Here is a 21,422-nt window from a genome sequence, read left to right as displayed (position 1 = left end):
AAGTATTGGTGGCAGAAGCTTCAACCAGCTGGTTCTTTTAGAAGTGAAACTCTGGTAGTAAGATACCCAGAGAGAAACATGGTTGTGGTGTGATGACATTTAATTTTAAGCGCTGAGGGTAATACTGTGGGTACTATAAGTTAATGTACTCATTGCAGTTGGGAACTGTGGAAGAGCAGCCTTAAATGAAGATCCGTCAGTGCTGCTGTTAATTATTCCTTCCATGCAACTCCAAATAAAAATGTGAGGTTTTAATTATGTAATTACCAGAAAGCTAATAATTTCTTGCCAAAGGCCGTGATGATCTCTTAAGTATGAGATAATGTAATTGCCTTATTCCTGTGCCATTAATTGTGCTCCATTTTAAAAAATGTGGTCATCTGTCTTCTGAGCAAACGATTCTCAGTTACCTCAGAGGAAACGTGCTGTGAATGGTGAAAGGATGCAACCTAAAATTCACCGTTCTTTTCTTTGATTTTTTTTTCTAGTTAATATTGTAACAGAAGAAAGTTAGAAAAGGGCAAACTGTGTATATTTGGTTGGTGTATTCAGCTACACATTACAATTAAAGTGTGGGTGCAGTATTTGGCCTATGAGTTGTGTGTCTTTACATGACTATAGGACACAGGAGTTAAGAGAAAGTGGCTGTAAAACCGATCAGGTTTAGCAGAGGCGTGCAGAGAAACATGTAGCCGGTGAAGCCACACACAGCTCACTTTTTCTATTAGAATGAATTGTTTGTGGTTTGTAAGACATCTTCAGGTTTTTAATCTGTAGTAATAAATCTAAATTACGAGCTCATTACTAGTGAGCTGTGAGAAGATGTCAGATTTTACACTCAGAATACCAGAGCGTGGTTTGACAAGGTGGCTAGGGATGAATTAAGTTTGCTGCTGTTGAAATGTGTCTCCCTTCCCCTGCTTCTGCTTGCCTGCTTTTGCTGCCTGCTTGAACATGTTCAGACACTTGTCTGGTCTCACTCAAGCTGATTTGAATCTAAACTAGTTGGGGGGGGGGAGAAGGATTTTTATTTTAGTTCTGTGCTTTTCTGTTTGTTTGTTTTCTGTTTAGCAAGTTCCAACAGTTTACCTTTCAGTTAGATGAGTGCCAAAACCATTGGGAAGTCTGGGGAGCAGGGGGCAAAGCAAGAATTGCCCTTTCCACAAAGCTCCTTTGGCTCCACCATGGCCTTAAACCATGCCCTAAATTGGTGCTTCATGGGCAGGAATTACTGCTGCTGTGCTGCTGTGCCTTTTCAAGAGGGGGAGGCAAGCTGAGATGTGCAGAGCGTGCTTTCTGTCACGCAGTGCCACTCCTGTCAGCTCCTGGCGGTTGCGCTCAGGTCCCCCCCAGCTCTGAATTTCAAACCCTACATATGCAGCACACACATCTAAGTAGGCCTGTAAAGCCCACGAAGAGGAATTGTGTCCTTAATTGTGAGAGAACCAAGATTTAAGAGTTATCTTGACGTGTAGTAAATGAACTCTATGCTAGGTTTGCTGGGTTGGGTGGGTTTTGTCTCTCGTCTGGGAATAATCGGTATGAGTCATTGTGCCTATTCGTTTGTTTAATGTATGGGATGCTCTTGGAAAGCTAAGGGCCATTGGTATTTATAGCGAGTAACAGTGAGAGGTTATGCTGTAACCTTTAGTTTCTCATTTAAAGCTGCTCTGCATTTCAATGGTGAAATTCATCTCTTAAGGAGGAATTAATGTTTCTGAGCTTGTTACAGGGTCCGAGGTGAATCAGCACTTAGCTGAAGTGTGTTCCTGGGAGCTGAGGTCCCCATGGAGCCCTGGGAGCCAGGAGGCAGTGACAGTCAGCTGAGGCCTCGTTGGAGGAAGGCAGCATGAATTAAACCGCCTCTGTCATGGGGTATGATAGCAGGGTGTTTGAATGTAAACTCTGTTTTCAACTGACATGCTTTGTTCATGAGTAGAAGTTGAAAATTTCCAGTTGCTGGTTGTTTCTTTTTTGTCCAAAGAGACATATGTTAGGAGAAGGGTCTTAAGCTGCAGAGATGGAGTATTGCAGCTTGGAGGACACGCCGGTGGAACCAGAAACCAGGCATTTATAGTGTCTCTCTGGGGGTGCTTGTCCAGGTGGGCTGCTCTCTGTCTGTTTGGAGAGACTTCCATGCAGAGAATCTACCGTTGAACCTGACCTCATATAATCTCCTTTCTGAGAATAACATTTATTTTGGTCAAGACTCCTTGTGGAAGAAAACCCATTAATAGGTGTAAGAAGTGGGATCCTTTTGGCTTAAGTAGTCAGGACTGCTATATCAGCAGGTTCAGTTGAAAGCGTGGGTTGGTGGTCAGCAGTTGCAAACCTCCAGTGCCCGTAACCTCTCCAGACCACATACTGCCCTGGCATCTTTCTCTAGCAAAGGGTCAAAAGTACGTGTTGCCTCCAGTGAGGAGGTAGAAACCTTGATAGCTGATGCAAACCCTTCTGTTCATGGCGTGAAAAATGTTCAGCCACAATAAATGCATGTGTAGTTTTCTGCTGGACTTTGTGTCCAGCAGTGGTAGCAGTGAGTGCCTGTGTTGCATGCCATCTGAGAATGCATCAGAAGAAAAATGAACAGGAAAACTCCCTCTGTTGGGAGGGGGGAGGGGGAAAAGTATCTGTTACATTCCAGAATCAGTCATAATAATGGAAGTTCACATCAGATAAATTGCCAGAGTCAGAATGGACAAACATCTGGTTTATTCATCCTTAGCTATACTAACAAAAATATGATATCCCGTTAGATAAATCACTGATCATCTTAGTTTATCTTGGCGATTGTGCACCTTGGTATTTTTCACTTACACAAGAATGTATCAGTACTTTACAGCTAGCATGCCTCCAGCTCCAGGTTCACAGTTCATGTGCTTCTGTGACTTTGAACTCTTCTTTTCCTGAGTTTACCATCAGACAGCTGCACCAGAACAGCTATGTTTACATGGGGGGAGTAAATGGCAGCTTGCAGCTCAGAGTTTCCATTTCCTTTTACATTGTTCTGGAATCCAGACTCACATTTCGTGTCCTAAAGTTTTGCCTCATGTGTATGCATCTGCCTTGGCCCTTGGTAGTACAAATGTTGTATTTTGACATTGATTTGTTGATAGAAAAGACTGACTAGGGAGAAGCTACTATCACTGGAAATTACCCTCAGTTTTCATGAAGTTCAATTGTGAGTGAAATAGCTTTTTAAAAAAATTCTAAACATCGCTTTCTGTAAGGCTTTTAAGTAGTATGTAAATGTAAGGCTAATGTGGAACCACTTAGTGCAGCTGTAGCATGATAGATGTATTTTTAGGCAGAGAAAAATTACATTTTGTATTAAGCATGACGATGAAATCTGATTAGCTGCTTAAACCATGACACTGACTATTTAAGCTATTGTCATGCACAGGTGATAAAATATTCCCAGATGTGCTTGGCAAGGCAGTAATTCCATGAAGAGGTTATGGTAATTAAAAACAAGAAACAAAACCATCAGAGTGATTTGTTCATTTGCCTGAACCCCCTGAAGTGGAATTAGAGGCTTCAGTGAAGAGTATCAGTTGCTGACTGTACGTCGCCCAGACGTCTCATCATTGCTATTGCCTAGTTCCATGTTTATGAGCTTTTCCTTCCCCTTTTGTACCTAATTTGGCTATTTTGGGTTCTTCCTCTGAACAAAAGCTGTGGTTTATTGGTTATTTTGGTAGCTGAACTGAGGTAGATGCTATATAAATGACCTATAGGGAGACTTACAGTAATTAATTCTGTGTTGTGTTTTGACCATTGGTGTTCTGAAACAAGATTCCCCAGTTACTCTGATGTGTTAGAATGAGCCTGGCTTTTGATCCTGTTCACACGGATCTTTTTTGAGAAGCAGCCATTTGAACTTACTGAAACGTGGTGCAGTTTGCTTCTGATCTGTGTGTGTATATTAATTGCTAGATTTGACCTGTGCCCCACTATCAAAAGGAATGTAACAGTAATGCACAACTGGCGCATGAAATTTTAATTTTTAATCTTCATTCTAACATTCCTAATGATACCTGGGCTATAAAGTCGAAGCATAAAATCAAACAGCAGAGTATTTGTAGAATTAGGTTTTGTGCTTTATATGACTATGCGGTGTGAAAGTCCGCTGAGCTGCACTCCCTGAAAATTGCAGCCAGAAAATAATCTTGTCCAGATCATTGTCCAGTCTTACCAGTGCAAGAAAGGGATACAGAATGCAAAGTGAGGCCTAGGGACTGCAAGCTATCTCATTTAGGTTGGCATATGTTGCCATGTGGTTGTGTCCCAGGCTGGAAGTTCAAATACCTGTATGTTTTCTGTGAGCTCGCTGAAGGCAAGTCATTTACCCCTTCACTTTCATTAGAACTGCTCTATTTGTGGTCGGGAAATCAAAGCAAGCAGTTAACATCATGCCAGCATCATCATATCTGTTTACCACCCCCCTGCCTGCTTGCAGGGCAGACGTCCCATAGCAGGGATCCATGGGGCTGGCTACGGGCCGCTTGGCAGGGACAACAGGATGAAGAGACTTTTGGGAGGGGCGCTGTGTAGGCAGGTGTTAGTGGTTGCACCATAAACTTTCCTTCAGCCAAAATACAGCAGACCACATCTGCTTAGGTACAGGTTTGTTCCCGTGATCTTCATAAGTTCACCTGTAATCTGTAATTTTCTGCTGTTGACAAGTCAGGTATGAGAAATGATAACTGAAATAAATGAACACATGTATTACTTTAAGTTTCTGTTGCTACATTTAAGTGATTAGCTGTTTTATCTCATAATTTCTAATGCAGACCAGCTTGAAACTTGCTGTTTTAATGTCTGTGTTTGGTTTTCATTGATGCTTTCATTTGAGAGCAGGAAACAATCTGAAAATAATTGTATTAAGTGTTTCAGCACAAAGATTTTAAAAATAAGAGCTTGGCATATGGCTCTATCTTCTTACTGCTCCTTGGAGGAAATAAAACAGAGTTAGCAACTTTCATCCAGGCAGCTTTTCTACTACATCCTGTTTCCTTCCGCACACTGGAGAAAGCACCGACATTCCTTTCCTCCGCTTGAAATGAAGAAATCCCACTCTCCATGTTGTAGCACTCACTCTCGGGTGTTGGTTAGCTTTTCAGACGTCAGGGTAGGGTTTTCATTGTCCAGACAAATGGTCGTTTTTGCCCTCAATACCGAAGGAAAGCATTACAAAAAGTAGAGGAATATGGACAGCCACCCAGGTACGTGCCCCCGCACAGCTTTCCTGGGCATTTGCCCTGGCCGCTCAGACTGCCCGAAGGGTGCCGAGCACATCCCTGGGAGTGCTGAAGCACTGTGCGTGCTGTTGCTGTGCTTGCTGAAAGCCTGAAATCTCTGCTTTTCTCTCACTGAAAGGTAGACTTTCAATCCCCCTTCCTCTAAGGCAAGCTGACCCTTGGAAAGGCTTGGCATGAAAAGGATTAGCTCCCTGGAAACTTTGTTTGGAAATGTTAGGAGGCTGCTATGTGTATATGCTGGCAATCTCCGTAAGAGACAAATAATTTTCCCACCCTCTCAAGTACTTGGTAGTTTATCTGTTGTTTATATTAAAGATTGATCGTGGTTATATGTTTCTGACTCAGTGTTCTCATTAATCACACTGTGCCACATAAGAGACTGGAGAAGAAGAATGGGGGTTACTGGAAAGCAGACATGTGATCCCTGGCTCTGCTTTTAATATGACTTATACTGACATTAGCTTTGTTCCTGTGAATGATTGTGTTTGTGTAAACCTATTTCTTTTTTCTTTTTTTCTCTTTTCTTTCTTTTTTTCTTCCCCCCCCCCCCCCCCGTGTTTGGTATGTCTGTTTTTCTCAGGGCTATTTAAAAAAAAGAAAAAGAAGAGAAAAAAAAAGATAATATACTTACTACAGTGATTTTGGAGGATGTTAATCATGACACTTGCCATGTCACTATTCAAGAGGTCCCTGCCCCCACCGCATGCCCACCCCCTTGTTTGCTAGCTCTTGCTTCCTCCCCCAGCCCCTGCAGCCATTTCCTCCCTCTGAGCAGAGCTACGCAGGCGATTGTTCCAGCCTGTGCAGAGCAAAGGGCTGGAAAAGGACTGGTGGGGCGAGGACAAATGCACAAAGGCTGGGACTTCCTGGAGCACGTTGGCTGCCAACAGAAAGAGACTTTCTCCCACAGCATCAGAGCTGAACTACACCTCCTCTTCCTCCTTGACCCTGGCTAAGGTTTCCAGCCCCAAAATGTTCAGTCAGCTTTTCATGGTCCCCTTCTAAGCATCAGAGTCAAAACTACTGGCAAGAGGAAGAGGGGGAAAAAAGGGAATTTACTAGTATCTGCAAGCTGATTGGGGTTACAGGGGTAGATTACCAGCCCTGCTTGGAGTCAGGTCCAGGAGCCTCTGAAGCAAGCTATTTTTCCCACCCTGACTTGTTTGGCTAAAAGTCCTTTCACATCTTCCAGAGGCACGCATCAATGCCAAGTCTTCAGTACATTCTGGTGGCAAATTTTCAACCAACAGGAGATTGAATCCCTTGAATTTTTTAATTGCTGTGTGCTTGTGTTTACCTAATAAAAATAAATTATTTGGATTTTAAGAGAGGCAATTTAATATTTGTCAAATCAGAGCAAATTAGCTCTGAAGAGACTGTCATAATTTATTACAGATTATCTTTTCTCCTAGTTGTAGCTCTGCTAGAAATACTTTGCCAGGCGTATCCTGTGCAGATTTTTTTTCAAGTCACGTTAAGTCAACGTCTGAGTTCTCTGGTGCAAAATCCCATTACAGAATTCACTGCTTAAGAGTATCTTCAACACTGAGACATGACTGTTAACGATGTTTTGTGTTTATAATTAATTATTTGCTCAGCAAATGCAAGAGATGCTCAGAAGTTCTGCGAACCTAGGCAAATTTAGGTCTATTAATTATGATAAAGGCACAGCTTCAGTGAAATCAAGGGAGGAAAAATAATGTGGGGATGTCTCAGATCCATAAGAATTTTAAAATTTTAAATAAATACAGTTACACAGAAATAGCTATTTTAGAGGACTAGATGTTTTTAAAAGACTTTGATTCCAACTGATTTGGATTGCTTGGGGTTTTTTCCCCATGTGACTACTTTTGATGACATATTGTACGTATCAAGAATAAGGGAATTTATTTCTAAGTTGGGAATAGTTTTTTAATCAGCCTCAGTAATGTAAATAGACCTCTATTTGAAAGTTCATTGAAAACTCAGTACTGGTGTATATTTAAGTGCCCTGTATGCTAAAGTAGAAATATCCCCCAGTGTTTAACCGACAGCATGTTTTATGTGTGGTTTTGTTTTGTTTTTCTAACGTTTAACAGTAACTGAAGCTGGGTTTGGTGCTGACATTGGGATGGAGAAATTCTTCAACATCAAATGCAGAGCCTCTGGCTTGGTTCCCAGTGTGGTTGTACTTGTTGCTACAGTAAGAGCTTTGAAGATGCATGGTGGTGGGCCAAATGTAAGTTTTTACACCTTTCCTAGAAAATAAAACTGTCGCTGATATTTAAAATAAGTAAAGTAGCTTGGTTTAAGCAATATTTGGGGTGGGTTATATGGCAGTATTTAGGTATCCCTCCTGAGTTACTTCATTATATGGAGGCAAGCTCCAGAGCTAATGCAGGAGTGGGAAGGCACAAATAAAAGAAGAGGGATGAAAGAGCTCTGAAGTAGTACTAAATCTTATGGAAGGAGGGAGGTTTGCCTGAAAGGGAAAAAAAAAAGGCTGTAATTCTTTTCCCTGCCCTTAGAAATAGTGTGACTAAAGCAGTCACAGCCTGGGAAAGTTGGCAGCTGAGGTGGAATGAGAAGAGTTCGGGTTGCAGCATGTGAGCAGAAGTAGGGATTATTGGTAGGGAAGTTTTTGCGGTGTCTCTCACTGCAATAACAGGAATCCCCTTCTGTCCTTTTAATATGGTCAAGTTAATTCCCTCAGGGATGCTAAGGTAACTGATAAAATTGTGCGGGTGTTTTCCCAGTGTACCAGAAGTCACCAGTGGAGGGTTTGGGTTGGGTTTTTTTTTGCTATTTAAGCCAGGAAGAGACTTGTGCAGTTTACTGATTGCAGAAGTACTCCTTGGTTATATAATCAGATTGGGCTCTGCTAGCCAAGCAGACAGGCACCTAACTCCTAAAACCACTTGCATCTGCCCAGCAGCATGCAAGTGAGTGATGCTGCTAGGGAAACAGTTTTACTGGGTGAAAATACTGGAGCTGTTTCCACAGCCACAAAGTTTTGGAATCCATGGTCTCACTCACAGCTTCCTAGAGCTAGGGCTGCACTGTCCTTTTATAGACTTTTGGGTTAACATAATTATATAACTTTTCACCATTTTAGTCCACTTCTAATGCAAGTTTCATTATCTTTAATGTTTCTCCATGTGTATGGTGGCAAGTGTAGTCATGTGTTATCATTCAACCTAGCAAGAGTAGGACTTAAATGCGTCTTAACAATTGACTCTATTTCTGACTGCCTGTGTCTTCAAATGTACAGCGCTTTAATTTGCTTATATAATGCATCAGAGAGGCATATGGAGTGCCAGATACTTTCACTGGGAGGTTAACTATAAAATGGACCGAGACCAATGCTTGAGACATAAGTGTCTAATTCCACTGCCTGGGATTGATGTCTGTGGTGGTTGAATACTCGATGTAGTATTCTGGTGGTACTCTTTCTTTGTATACCTTTATGCTTTCCAGCAAAGTAAATTACTTGCATGCAGATCCTTGCCAGGGGTGGTAATCGAGGGATGCACAAAGGTGACATTCCTCTTCTAGTCATCTGTGTTACTGTTAATCCTTCAGCCAGCTATCGCAGGTTGCTGCCCGTTGTCTTTGCACTGCTGGTGCACTGCTAAACATGTGAAACAGGATCAAATGACCTCCTCTGTGATTAAGTCTGTGATGACTTTGGTTGTTTATTATTCCAGGTAACCGCTGGTGCACCCTTGAAGAAAGAATACACAGAAGAGGTAAAAGGAACTATTACAAAACTTCAGGAGAAGGTTTTGTTTAAAGGGGCAAAGTAGCGAAGTATAGGGAGAATTCGGACCTTCTCATTCCTCTGGCTGGATAGGGTGCAGCGTCAAGTTTGACAGTAGCATATGTTAATGCTGACATTCAGTGAACACCTTTAACAGGCGTCACCAACAAGTAAAGCCATCTCATCTTTCCCCAGACACTTAGCATTATCCCTCTTCTGCGTGCTATATGTGCATGGTAAACTGTACTGAGGAGCTGAGCTAGCTGAAAACCAACTTTTTTTCAGTAGTTTTTCCAGGACCACTGAGTTTTCAGACTGGTCAGCTTTTCATTCTGAGTCCTGGTATTTATGCCAGTGCAAGACTGGAGTGGTGCAGGGGTCAAAACCACTCACTGAAATTAATGATAACTTAACCTGTTTATCAAACAAAAGGTTCAATCTTCACATCTGGTGTTGTATGTCATGTTTCAAACGAGTGGTTTCCACAGGCTTGTTTCCTTTGTCTCTTCATTGTACACAAATTCTGGTCTTTTGTTTTTATCAGGCTGAGGATATGTGTGTTGTTGCAATTAAAACAAGGCCTACAAAGGGTGAGATAAAAGAGTAAATAAGGAAATTCAGTAGTGTGCTTTGGTCTGGGATGTATATGAATGCAGAGATTAGACTACGCATCTAACACATCTGTATGTCAAACCCCCATTCCGCTACTGTAGTTGGTTTATAAACTTTCCAAAGAAGAGACTAACAGCCCTTTCACAGTCATGACAGGCAACCAGTCATCAGCTGCACTGTGTACTTGTGTCCCAGTTACTTGTGTCCGCCTAGTTACTTAAATACGTCTGTTGCTTATTAATTGGAATAAGAATTAATAAGATAAATGCCAAAATATTTTTTGCCTGGAAGCGTTTTATTTCCTTGCAGCTGTCATGATCAGCAGTGTTTATGTTCAGTTTCATTTATGGAAAAAAATCCTTTGGCTGGAGAAGACTCAATGTATCTTACCATTTCCATTCGTTTTTATTTAATTGCACAGAACCTCCAGCTGGTAGCTGATGGCTGCTGTAATCTACAGAAACAGATTCAAATTGCTCAGCTCTTTGGAGTTCCTGTTGTGGTTGCTCTAAATGTCTTCAAGTAAGTCTATACTTCCATTACTCTTGCAAGTAAATGCACAGTTCAAATTTCAATCTTTTCTTGTATTTTAAATGAATCTATTTTGGCATGAAGAAAAGAAGCTATGAAATAATTTCTTTTTTTCATTGTGAATACAAAGACCTTTAGATCCTTAGCTTGTTCTTAAGGTTTTAAAACCACCAGAAAAGTATGCATTGTTATGGAAATATTAATATTCCACATTAATGAGCTGTAACAATTACAAGAAGTGTTCTTGAAGCATGTAAACACATATGCTGTATACGATCGCACTACGTATGTGGCACAGTTACTATACAGAGTTGCTGTACAACTGCTAAGCATATAAGGTTGTAAAAGAGAACTAATTGAACAAAATAATGAGGTGGAACTGTTTGGTTTGCAGAACTGACTCTCCTGCTGAGGTTGATCTGGTGTGTAAGATTGCGAAGCAATCCGGAGCATTTGATGCTGTACCCTGCAATCACTGGGCAGCTGGCGGAAGGGGAGCAGTAAAATTAGCCCAAGCCGTGGAAGAGGCAGCCGGTCAGAAAAACAGTTTCAAATATCTCTACAACTTGGAGGTAAGAGTTTAATCTTTTTTAATGAATGTGTGCTGCATTCATGTTGGATTTAAAATGAGAACATTGTGACAAAGCTATCTAACATAGTGGAAAAGGGGCTTGACTTGGCTTAAAATCACAAAAGCTGGAAAGAACAACCTGTGGCTTAGCGAATCAGAGGAGCAAGACATTTGTTCGTAGTGCTGATTATTTAGTGCATTGAATGATGTTTCTGATACTTTCTTGTTTAATATAAAAATATGCCTATAGGTGGAGTATTCACAAATTACTATGGGAGACTTCACCGTGAAGATCCTGCAGTCATGATATTTGTCCTGACAGTCAGCTAAAATGAAATGCAGTTACTGTCTCACAGTCACTGGTATTGCTCCAGATTGTGGCTCCCCTAAGCATCCCTTCTCTGTACAAGAAGGATGTTAGAGGTAGCCAGTGCATGCTCATGCAACACATCTGCCCAGCCAAACAGGACAACTTGGAGTAAAAGCACTGCCCTTATCAGCACCCCCTTACACATCCACAGCCTCAAACCAACATGAAAAGCACTGGCAGTCGGGTCCTGTTCCTGCTTTCCTAATGATGTATTTTGGAGTCTGCTAGTGGAATACAGGGTACACAATACCTTGATTGCTCCCTTTCTCCATCTTTGGTTCTTCTAATAAATATATCCTAACAGTCTTAACACATTCCCACAATACCTTTCAAAAACCTCAGTCCCAAAATACTCTTCTCCCTGAGTCACGTGCTGCTGTAGGCAATCGCTGCCGTTTGTGTGCAAAGTTTTCTGATTAAAGAGTTTCCCTGTTGACTCACCTTGGTGCATTCATACCAAAGACAGTGGTCTTACCCTTCCCCTTGGATGGTCTTAGGAAACAGTTTCAGTGTGCTCTGATTTTCACTGATTAGGTTTTTCGTCTGATTACTTTATTAGGTTCCCTCCACCTATCATTGTTCCTCTCATCCTCGCTTGGGCTCTGCATGTAATTTGCACGGCCCTGAGTCAGATAACCTAACAAGGAATAGCATGGTCCAAGTTTCAATCCTTTGCCTGACAGAGATGGTGACTCTTTCTGTGCCTTGGACTTCATTATGGCAGTCACCTGCAATATAACTTCAAAGCATCGTGAGCTGTGAAGAGGAGCAGCTTGCAAGTAAGGGCTGTTTGCACCCCTGAAAGCACTCTGCTGTGGTACCACTGTGCAGGCAGAACATCTGGAAGGATGGACTGCTGAGAAGGTTATACAAATGATTTCTCAGGACCTTCCTCACTATCCAAATGTGGGTGGGTTAAAATTTGGACAGCAAAATAGACTTCTCTGGTACCAAGGAATCCCTTGTCAAATCTCAGATCCTGTGCCCAACTGCTACTTGTTTCTTTAGAAAATGTTTGAATACTGATTTTTAACAGCAGCACCTCAGTCTCACCCTCTTAAATGGATGAAAGTTCTTGTTTTGATTCTTCTTGCCAGAAAAAAGTTCAACCTGAGGTAGATATGCCCTACTGTTGTCTTTCACTCTCTCTCCTCCCTGATACGACCTCGTATCTGTTGCACCCATTTTATTTCTTCTTTCCACCTCCCCCACTGTTTCCTTGAATGTTGGTAGTCCAGCCAACTCCTATTAACCACTGCCTTCACAAAGCAGATGGAAATACCTTGGGAATACAAGTGCTGCAGCATCTATTCAGGGCGTTTTGCCCACAGAACATTTTTACAGCCGAACAATGCAGAACATATCTGCCTTTCTGATTTTGTCTCTAATGAGATGCTCTGGGAACTCAAGATACCGTTTTATGGATTTTGCATAATAAAATGGGGAAGAAATTCTTTCAGAAATAAGTGATTGTTCTCCCCATAGGACCTTGGTGTTACAGAGATTGCACGCTAGTGTTTGACAAGTTCTAAATTTAAGCTCTGATGTTCCTATTTTTTATGTAGTTTTCAATGTTGTGGCATGAATGAGTAGAAGAGATTAGTAGGGTTGGACTCTGCCTCAATGAAGGAAGAAAATGAGATTGATTTCTGCTTTAATGTGTTTCCCAGACACTTCTTTTTGTGCTGAGTCGCACAAGCAGCATGATCTTAAGCACAAAGGGAATTAATCACATCTTTACATCGACTTAATATCCCATAACTTAACAGAAGTATTATCAGCCTGAAAAATATGTTGAAGGGGTTTTATAAAAACATATAAAGATTTTAAAAAACTGTAAAAAAAAGTAAATTTGGGCCAGCAAAAACAGTAAAGTGTAAAGTTCAGGCTTCTGTTTCATTCTCACTGTGCAAAGGATGGGGACTGAAGCAATTGGAAATAGGAGAGTGAACCAGCAATGCTGTCACTTTGTACGGTGTGGTCAGTCATTTGGTCACTGGGCCTGTAGGAACATGAAAAAATGCCACCTCTTCCAAATGAGCCTGCCTAGGTAATAATGAAGGTTGTAGGAGGATTTTTTTGATGTAGCAGTTTTGAGGTCTGAGCTCCACTGTTCAAAGAGGTAACTATGACAGAAAATTAAGAAAGGTAGTCAGATGAGATTCAGACAGATTATTTCCTTCCTTCATTGTACCTAAAGGGCCTGTAAGTGAAAGGATGTCATTCCATCCCTCTTCTTTCCTGTGACTGCTGGATTCCTCCAGTTTCTTGAATACTTTGAAGTCTTGGTTGCTTCAGGTTTGACAGGGTTTGCTATGGTGTGGGTCTTTGGTTTTTTTTACTTTCCCCTCTGTATAAACCCACCCCACCATTTCATTAATATCTCTGTCTTTATGAGACTACTCTTAACCTTACTGCATGTCTCCATTTGGCCCTTTGATGTCTGCGTGTATTATTTTTCACAGTCTGTAAAACTTCATCAGAATTGACTTTAAAACTGGCTATAATTAGAAGGACGTCCAACAGTCGGGAACGCTGTAGCCATAATAGATTCATTCAGCATTCTGATGTTTTGTTAGAAATCATTACCCCAGGGATGTAAAAACAAAGTCCCAAAACCCCTGTGTGTAAAACTGGTTTAGATCCTTTCTTACTAGTTACTTTGCAGCAATCTATATTGTTAGTGTACAGTCAGGAATCTAATTACAGGGTGGTCCAGGTCAACTGGGCTCTCTTTGGGTGTTTCCCAAATGGCATGGGTCTCTGCAGCGCTGTGTGTAATTTCCAACTGTGTACCCAGAAACAATGACTCCCTTGAAAGGTGATTACAAACGTGCAGAGTTCGAGAAGATCAAGAAAAGTCTTTTCAATGTCTGTCATATACCAGCAGAAAGTTGAGGATCAGCAGGGGTTTTTTTCTGGCATCCCGAGGTGTGTTTACATATTTGTGCATCTTGTGCAGTGATACCCAAGCACGTGCTGAATGAGTGATCTGTAGATGGTGGACACAGCACAGTTGTGTCCGTTCAGGACTCGGGCTCAGCTGAGTGGTCTGTTGAGTATCATAACAAATGAGTCTAATCAGAGACTGTGCTAATGTGGTTATGTTCCTTGAAGCATCTCATTCAGTGCGTTTAAACTTCCTCAGGTGTCTCTACATGACACAGTGTTCTGTAGTCCCGCCTTTAGCTTGCTTCACAGGTTCTGTTTCTTTGTTTCTCTAAGCAGACAAGCTTTTGTTTTTATCCTGGTAGCTGTTGCTTGTACTCTTCTCTTTTTTCCTTTTTTTTTTAATACTACTTGTTTCTATCAAGAGTTTGTTTGACATTTGGTATTAGATGAACGAGTATTTTACAAGAGTTGAAATAAGAACTGAGTGAACTTCAAACATACTTTGGGTGCAGTGCGCAGGATAGATGTGTATGTCATTTCGGGACTGCATATGTGGGCCAGTGTAATTTTATGGATCAAGTACAAGAAGTGACCTCTGACAAGTAACCTCGGTATTCTTGTCACTAAGGCAGTTTAGGAAAAGGACATGAACAGATACGATATACCATGAAATGCTTACACTATTGGGAATTGCACAGAGTGGGAAGGGTTTGGGGGAGGGATGGGTTTTTATATGACAGGCTCCAGAGTGTATAACATAGTTGAGAAGATTACTGGCAGTAGTAGTGTGTGGTTTTAATATGGATTTTTGCCCCCACTGCACACTAACCTCTCTTATTTTACTGCTGAATTGGTTTCTTGCTGAGCATTTTTCTTCAGTGTTTGGAGGATGGGTTTGTTTTAAAGGCCTCTTGAACTCTCTATGAAATAGTCTGTGGTGTTTTTTTTTTCCTTAATATATATTCTTGCTACATATGGAAAATATCAAAATATCAACTCTCTTATCACTGTTGACTTCCTTTCTGGGTTCACTTTTCTTGAAGTATGGGTCTTTAAGTTGCAGCAGAAAGCTATTACTCAAAATAAAGTTGACTGACCCATTAAAAGTAAGTTTAGATAACTAGGGGGAGTATAGGAGAGCATGGAAACATAGGCATCCCATTCCCAAATATTTCTGGCTTTAGTGCCTGTCCTTGGCAGGGGGGAAGCTCTATTCCCCACTAATGCATGCCTGGTGAGCAACCTGCCTTCTTTCACTACCCTGGTCTCCTCTCTTCTGTGGTGAACACTCCTGTGACTTACAGCAGACCTCCTCAGCCTGGGGGAAGGAAGCATAGGTCTGAATGAAGGCAGGCACTAGTTTTTTAGGAGGTGCATTACCCCTTCCTGCAAGGCAGCTGGAGGTCAGTGGGCTAACACTCCAGGAGATAGAGCAGAGGACAGACATATAACTTGAGACAGGGTCAGCATATCTGGCCAATTATTGTGCCCTTAAAAGATATGATGTGGTAACATGATTGAAGAGCCTCAAATCACCTGCTTTATGCTGCATTGGAAAACTAAATTGAAGAGTGTAAAGGTCACAAAAGGGAGGGAAGAGAAAGGAATGTTCCACTCTTCCACATTTGTTGGATGACACCTGTTTTTGCCAGTGCTCTGCTTTTAGGTAATATCACAGCCGATGAAAATGTTGTACTGTGGAAGTTGGTTGCACAAATATTTTGGCTGTGATGAGTTTCCTGGCCAGCCTTGCAGAACAAAGGAGAGCTTTCTCAGCTTGGGGCCATCCATTGGGACTGAGGTTGAGTAGCAGGACTTCCCAGGGGCACATTCGGGCAGGTAGCAGCCTCAGCGCCGGTAGTTTTCTTCCCCTGCTGGGAGCATAATAATAACTTGGGCAAATCTGGAGTGTCTGAGACCACAGTTCTGGCTGCCCCTGCCTCTGTGGCAGTATGGTGTGGGCTGCCACTTGGCCCATTTCTCCCAGTGTTAGCTTCAGCTGTCAGATGATGCGTCACTCATCAGGGTTCAAGGGTAGCATCAGAACAGAGAAAGCTCTGCCAAGCAGCATTTCTCTCTAATCTTCTCTTCTATCCACTGCCCACCATCTCCAATAGCAAGAATGAGCTATGGGTAATGAAGGAGGGAAGAGACCAGTCAGTGGAAGAGGAGGCCCCTGGGTGTGATGTGCTGGGAGGAAGGCAGAGTCAAGAAGGGCTCATGGAAGCTGACTTTGAGGATGCTGACCTCCAGAGGAATGACCTAAGGCACAGTGCTTCTCTTCTTTTGTAAACTGGTCATCTTTTCAATCCCAGGGTGATTGAAGGGGAAAGGGATGTCAGGGATATTTTCTATTTTCTCCACTAACGCCATGAAGCCGCTAAGCCATGAAAGCCATCCATCATGTGTCTGCTGTCACATCAGCCCAACACAAGCTCAACACACCTTTGTGTTCTCTTGCCTTAGGAGCAACACTTAGAAGTGTTTTTCTTTATACAACACAGTCATGTATGAACCCAGTGGTCCTACTGGAGTAGGAATACATAAAATAATACATGCTACTTACTGAAACTTTTCTTAATAAAAAATGGAGACCATTTTTCACCTTGAAATGCAGGCTCTGCTGACCTCCAGGGTATGCTGGTCTTTGAACTATTTCCCCCCACTGTAACCATCTAGCAATGAAGCCACACTGAAGAAGAATTCCACAGGGCTGTACCAGCCTCTCCTCCCACTCCCATCAGAGATGGAGTCTGGACACTTCTTTCACTGAATTGGGTGTTCTGGGGTTGGAATCTATCTTTCTTCCACTCCATCTCTTTTTTGTGGATGTAGGCTCTTGTCAGCACTGCACATGTTTTTTTGTTTTCATTATTTGCCTGTTCTTTGCATGAAGTAATTTTCTCAGGCACAGCTGGGGTTTCAGAGTTGGGGAAATGGAAAATAAATCTCTAAGGCCACAGGCTTAGGTGTTGATTCACAAACTCTTTAACTTGACTGAATATACTTTTCCGTAAATTAAAAAACAAACTCTTGTCCTGTGCCAACAAAGGAAGAGTTATGCTAAGGATTTGGGAATCTTTTTGTCAGCCACAGACCTTCTGGAACCAGGATATATGGATACTTTAATAAATGTATTTTTATTTTGTCCAGGGGAAAAGCTAGAAGCAGGAGTTCAAATGTGCAGAGTCAGCTATTGTTTTAGCACTGCACTCTGTCACCCCACACAGCACCTTCAGCCATACTCCTATCATATGTTTTCGTTTGGCAACCTTCCCAAGAAGAGGAATGAGTGATGTCTGCATGATCTTTCACTTAGCCAACCAGCAATTCTTTATTATTGCTTTCAATGAATGCAGAATTTAAAATTTTAAGAGTGCCACTGCCTTGAATTTTAAAGTATTTTAAGAATTTCTGTTAAAACACAAGCGACAATAAACCCAGTTGTTGGTGACCTCATAATTAAACTAGTGATCTCATAATTAAAAATAGGCAGTGAGGCTCAAGTGAATGTTTAAAGAACTTGAAGTATTAAATGTGTAAGTTACAAGTGAATAGTGCTTTTGTATATTCTCAGTTAAATGTGTGTTTTTCAGCAGAATCTTAAGTTTTCTCAGAAAAGGAAGCAGTTAAATATTTATGTTGTGTAACTGTGAAGACATCCTTTCAGACAGGGCTGCACCAATGGGCGTTCACTTAAGGTATTTGATTTAAGCTAGGCAACACCTGTGCTTCTTATAGTAGTGTGGCATTGTGGCAACCAAGGAGAATGAAGACTGGCTTTTCAGAGACGTTTTCTGTTGAGCTCTGTTTTGGTGAGGAATTTAGGGTCAGTATTTAAAAGCAGAAGGATGGAAGAAGGAAAGGAACAGGGGTTATTTTCAGCAGTCTCAGGGATTGGCCGTGGGGATTGAAAAGATGAATTGCTCTCTCCGGTGACTGAAGAGCTTAAAGTCAGGTGTCCAGATTTGGGTGCAAAAGATGGGAATCTTGAGTACAGTCCCAGACCAGGTCCTTGATAAGATGTACATTTCATTCCATGTCATTCTGGCTGTTTCTGCTGGTACACTGCAGTGGTCGGTTTTGAAGAGTCTGAACATTCTTTCTGTAGAGAGTGCCTTTAGGCCATCTCTGCCTTTCTGCTTTATTCTGGCTTTGCCTTTGTGGTGAACTGGATGTGTGAACTGATCTGGGTTACAATAGCTGCTTTTTTCCCCCCCCCCCACTGGGTTACGTTTTAGTCTGGATCACTTTCTCTGGTATGTGCAGCTGCGCAAACAGAGGTGCTGCCCTCTCGTTTGCACTGGCACATGGGTGAGCATGAGCAGCAGAGGAAGGGAGAATAAGAAGGGTATGGTGAAGCTGGTCTGCTGTCCATGGAAATCCTCATGGAGGCCCACATGGAAAAATCATATTCTGCATTCTTCTATTATAGCTGAAGGAAGAGATGAAGAGTAAAAGAAATGTGAGGAAAAGATAGCAGAAATGAAACCCTATTAAATTATGTTTTGGTAAAAGCCTTACTGTTGATAGTATTGGAAGAAAGGAAGTTGAGTAACGAACAGCAGTTTGTGCTAACATCACATCTTGCAAGGGGGATGGTCAGGAAGTAGTAGTATGGCTAGGTGACAGCACTGGTGTGATTTCATCTTGGATGATCAATTCTGTCTTGGGATTGCCAGGCTGACAAGCTGTCTTCTTTATCAGTGCTGATTTCTGCGTTTAACCGTTCTCTATGAAGTAATGAAATGCACAACTACACAGCTACTGGTTTTATAAAAGCAGTTTGCACTTTTACCGTAGTACTTGTTCTACTTTAGCCAAGGAGATAATCCTGTTTACGGTGTGGGTGCTTGGCAGCCTCCACAAGCACGTGTGTTTGTGCTTGCCTTGGAAGCAGCATGTGGCTTTGGTAGCTCTGAATTTGTGAGATTTCAGAAATGCACATTGTCTCTGGCGGGGCTGCGAAGAATGGCCATTTCTCAGAGAAACACCAAAGCTAAGTAACTGTCAGCAGGTATTTATTTATACTGTGTGGCCCTGTTGCACCTTCTCATGTTCAGTATAAATTTACATTGAGTGTTCCATGCAATCGTTTTCTCAGGGAGCTAAAAGTGAGTGTGGAATGAATTCTCTAAAGCTGCCATAATCCTTCAGCATTAGTACTAATATGCAGTTGCGTATCTATAGAATTCAGCTTTTCTTTAAAGCCATCATATCTGTTGTGTATCTGTCACCTGTTCTCTCCTTAAGCATACTTAGTTGTGAAATATTCACAACCTTACATAAGGGAAACAAGAAGAGGATCAGCTTTTATTGCTGATCCTACATCTGCCCTGCTTTTGATGTTTTCATTGTCTGCACATTTTATAAATATCATTATCACCATAGCTGTCTACATAACAGAGGTGCTGTGGAGCCGAGTTGCTGTTCACAAGGGCGCACTGACACACACCACACAGACAGGACTTTCCATCCTCCTTTCACTGACTCTGTTTTACCAAGGGACTGCAGGCAGTTGTGTCGGTGCAGGCAAGGATGCTGCTTTGTAGCTTGTGAGTGTGAATGAATAACTGGTTCAGGAATATCTCAGGCAAAAAAAGGGTGAGATACTCAAACCAACACACTTTTCCTACACGCTTCTGCTGGCTGATATTTGACCAAGGTGTTTAAGATACAAATAGGTAACTCACAAGGGATACCTCATACAGCTGGAGCAAAAATTCTAACTAAAACCCCTCAGTAATTTAGGTACTTAGTACAACATGTCGCTATTTTTCAGCCCCTTTGAATCCAGCTAAGCACTTTTGCATACTTTACTATGTGTACTGGATCCCTGCTCCCATCGGTGAGACTGTTTCCCTAGTGAAGTCACCAGCAGATTTCATTGAAAACCTAAAGCTAAACTTGCTCTTAAATAACAGATAAGAAAAAGTTAGGGTGTCTTGTAAACTTCCAGGCTTCTGCTATGGAAAATGTGTAACAAGTCTCTTGAATTACTAGAGCTTTTTTTCTGATAAACACCATTAGGTTATATTCAACCAAAACAAATTTGTATTTCTTGTTTAAAATATGAGGTGACTTTTCTTTGGAAAAGACTTCTTGAAGTTAAATTAAAATGAAATTTCTCAGCAGTATTACTTGATAATTCAAACACAGGAAACTTCTTAACTTGAAAGCTGTTACACTGTGATTTGAAATAGATAATCCCTTAAAAATCCCACTAAATACTAGGAAACAGGTGGATCCTTAAAATGGTGCAGTGTATTCCTTTCCCTACTCCTGAAAGGTCAAGAAGGAAGCGTGTCTGTGTGCGCACATGCATGGGCTGTGTTAATGTGTATAGAGCACCTGTCCCTCCCTCCTGGTTTCTAGCCGAACTGGGCTCAGCCAGGACTCACCTGCCCGTGTTGTGAGATTAAAGAGGCCTAAACTCAGCTCTGACACCATGAGCGTTGCCTCATCTGTTCGTATGTGTGTGCCTTGCAGAAGCATGTGACGGTCTCAGAAAACCACTTTTGTTTGCCATTCGCATTCCCACAACTGCTTCCCACTGGTGATTCTTCTGAGGAGACCTTTGCAAAATTTGAGGTGTTGCAACTGGCCTGAAAAGTATCTGAAATTCTGGTCCAAAAAAACCCCAAACCAAACATAAATCTGTAGGGATGCATTTTGACTGTCCGGCTCAGGCTGTCGTGCACATCCTGGGAGTAGCAAAGTGCAACTGCTGTCATTAAAGCAGTCTGATGTTAGCAGAGCCCTGCTAGGTTTTGTTTGGAAACTGCAGCTGTGGTCACTGGGAGGGGGCTGAGGGCAGAGTAGTTACACTGGTGTCAAATTAGTTCAAAATATTTCGACACAGATACAAGTTGAATCCAAATGAGCATCTCCATCGCAATGAATTTACAGGGGTTTAAGCAGAAAGCTGTTAGTTTTGATGTTGGCCTACTGACAGTGGGGAATGGAAATCTGTTTGCTTGACTGTTGCTGTTAGTCCTTGACTGCAAGCAAGAGCCAGTTAACCAACACATTTTGCCTTTCTTTCATGTGTTCAAAACTGACTTTGATAATAACCAGCCTGGAAGAAGTTTCATTCTGTAACAGCTATCGATATCACCAAGTATTCTATTCAGCTTAATGCTTCCAGGAATCATACTCCGGATATTTGCAATCTGTTATCTCCAATCCTCATTGGCTTTTTTTTTTTGCACTGCTGAGGTTCCTGTGAAAAGCCTGAACTCAGGAATGTGACATCATTCTACTCAATTAAGGTGCAATAGTCATATAATCAGCATGTTTAGAAAGTGTCTTGTGGAATATCTTTAAAATTCACTTCGAAGTTACATATCCAAGGGGTTGATTTTATTTGAGCCTTAGTAGCTTTTAACTGCTTTATATTAAGCTACTTGAAAGTCTAGCAAACTTCTTTTCTTCTGATGTCTGTTA

General features: G+C 41.7%; 1 protein-coding gene across 1 annotated transcript in view; it reads left to right on the top strand.

Moving 5' to 3' along the window:
• Positions 1–21,422, top strand: part of LOC311189706 (monofunctional C1-tetrahydrofolate synthase, mitochondrial-like) — a 117,754-nt gene that overhangs the window by 41,188 nt on the left and 55,144 nt on the right. Inside the window, exons 9-12 of the mRNA XM_084261421.1 lie at positions 7,340–7,479; positions 8,948–8,989; positions 10,034–10,134; positions 10,538–10,715. Coding sequence (XP_084117547.1) covers positions 7,340–7,479; positions 8,948–8,989; positions 10,034–10,134; positions 10,538–10,715 — 461 coding nt within the window. The remainder of the gene's footprint in view (positions 1–7,339; positions 7,480–8,947; positions 8,990–10,033; positions 10,135–10,537; positions 10,716–21,422) is intronic.

The sequence above is a fragment of the Gallinula chloropus genome, assembly GCF_964237585.1.
Source record: "Gallinula chloropus genome assembly, chromosome: 3".
Lineage (NCBI taxonomy): Eukaryota > Metazoa > Chordata > Aves > Gruiformes > Rallidae > Gallinula > Gallinula chloropus.
Note: the sequence above shows the minus strand (reverse complement) of the source record. Positions and strands in the feature narration are given on the sequence as shown.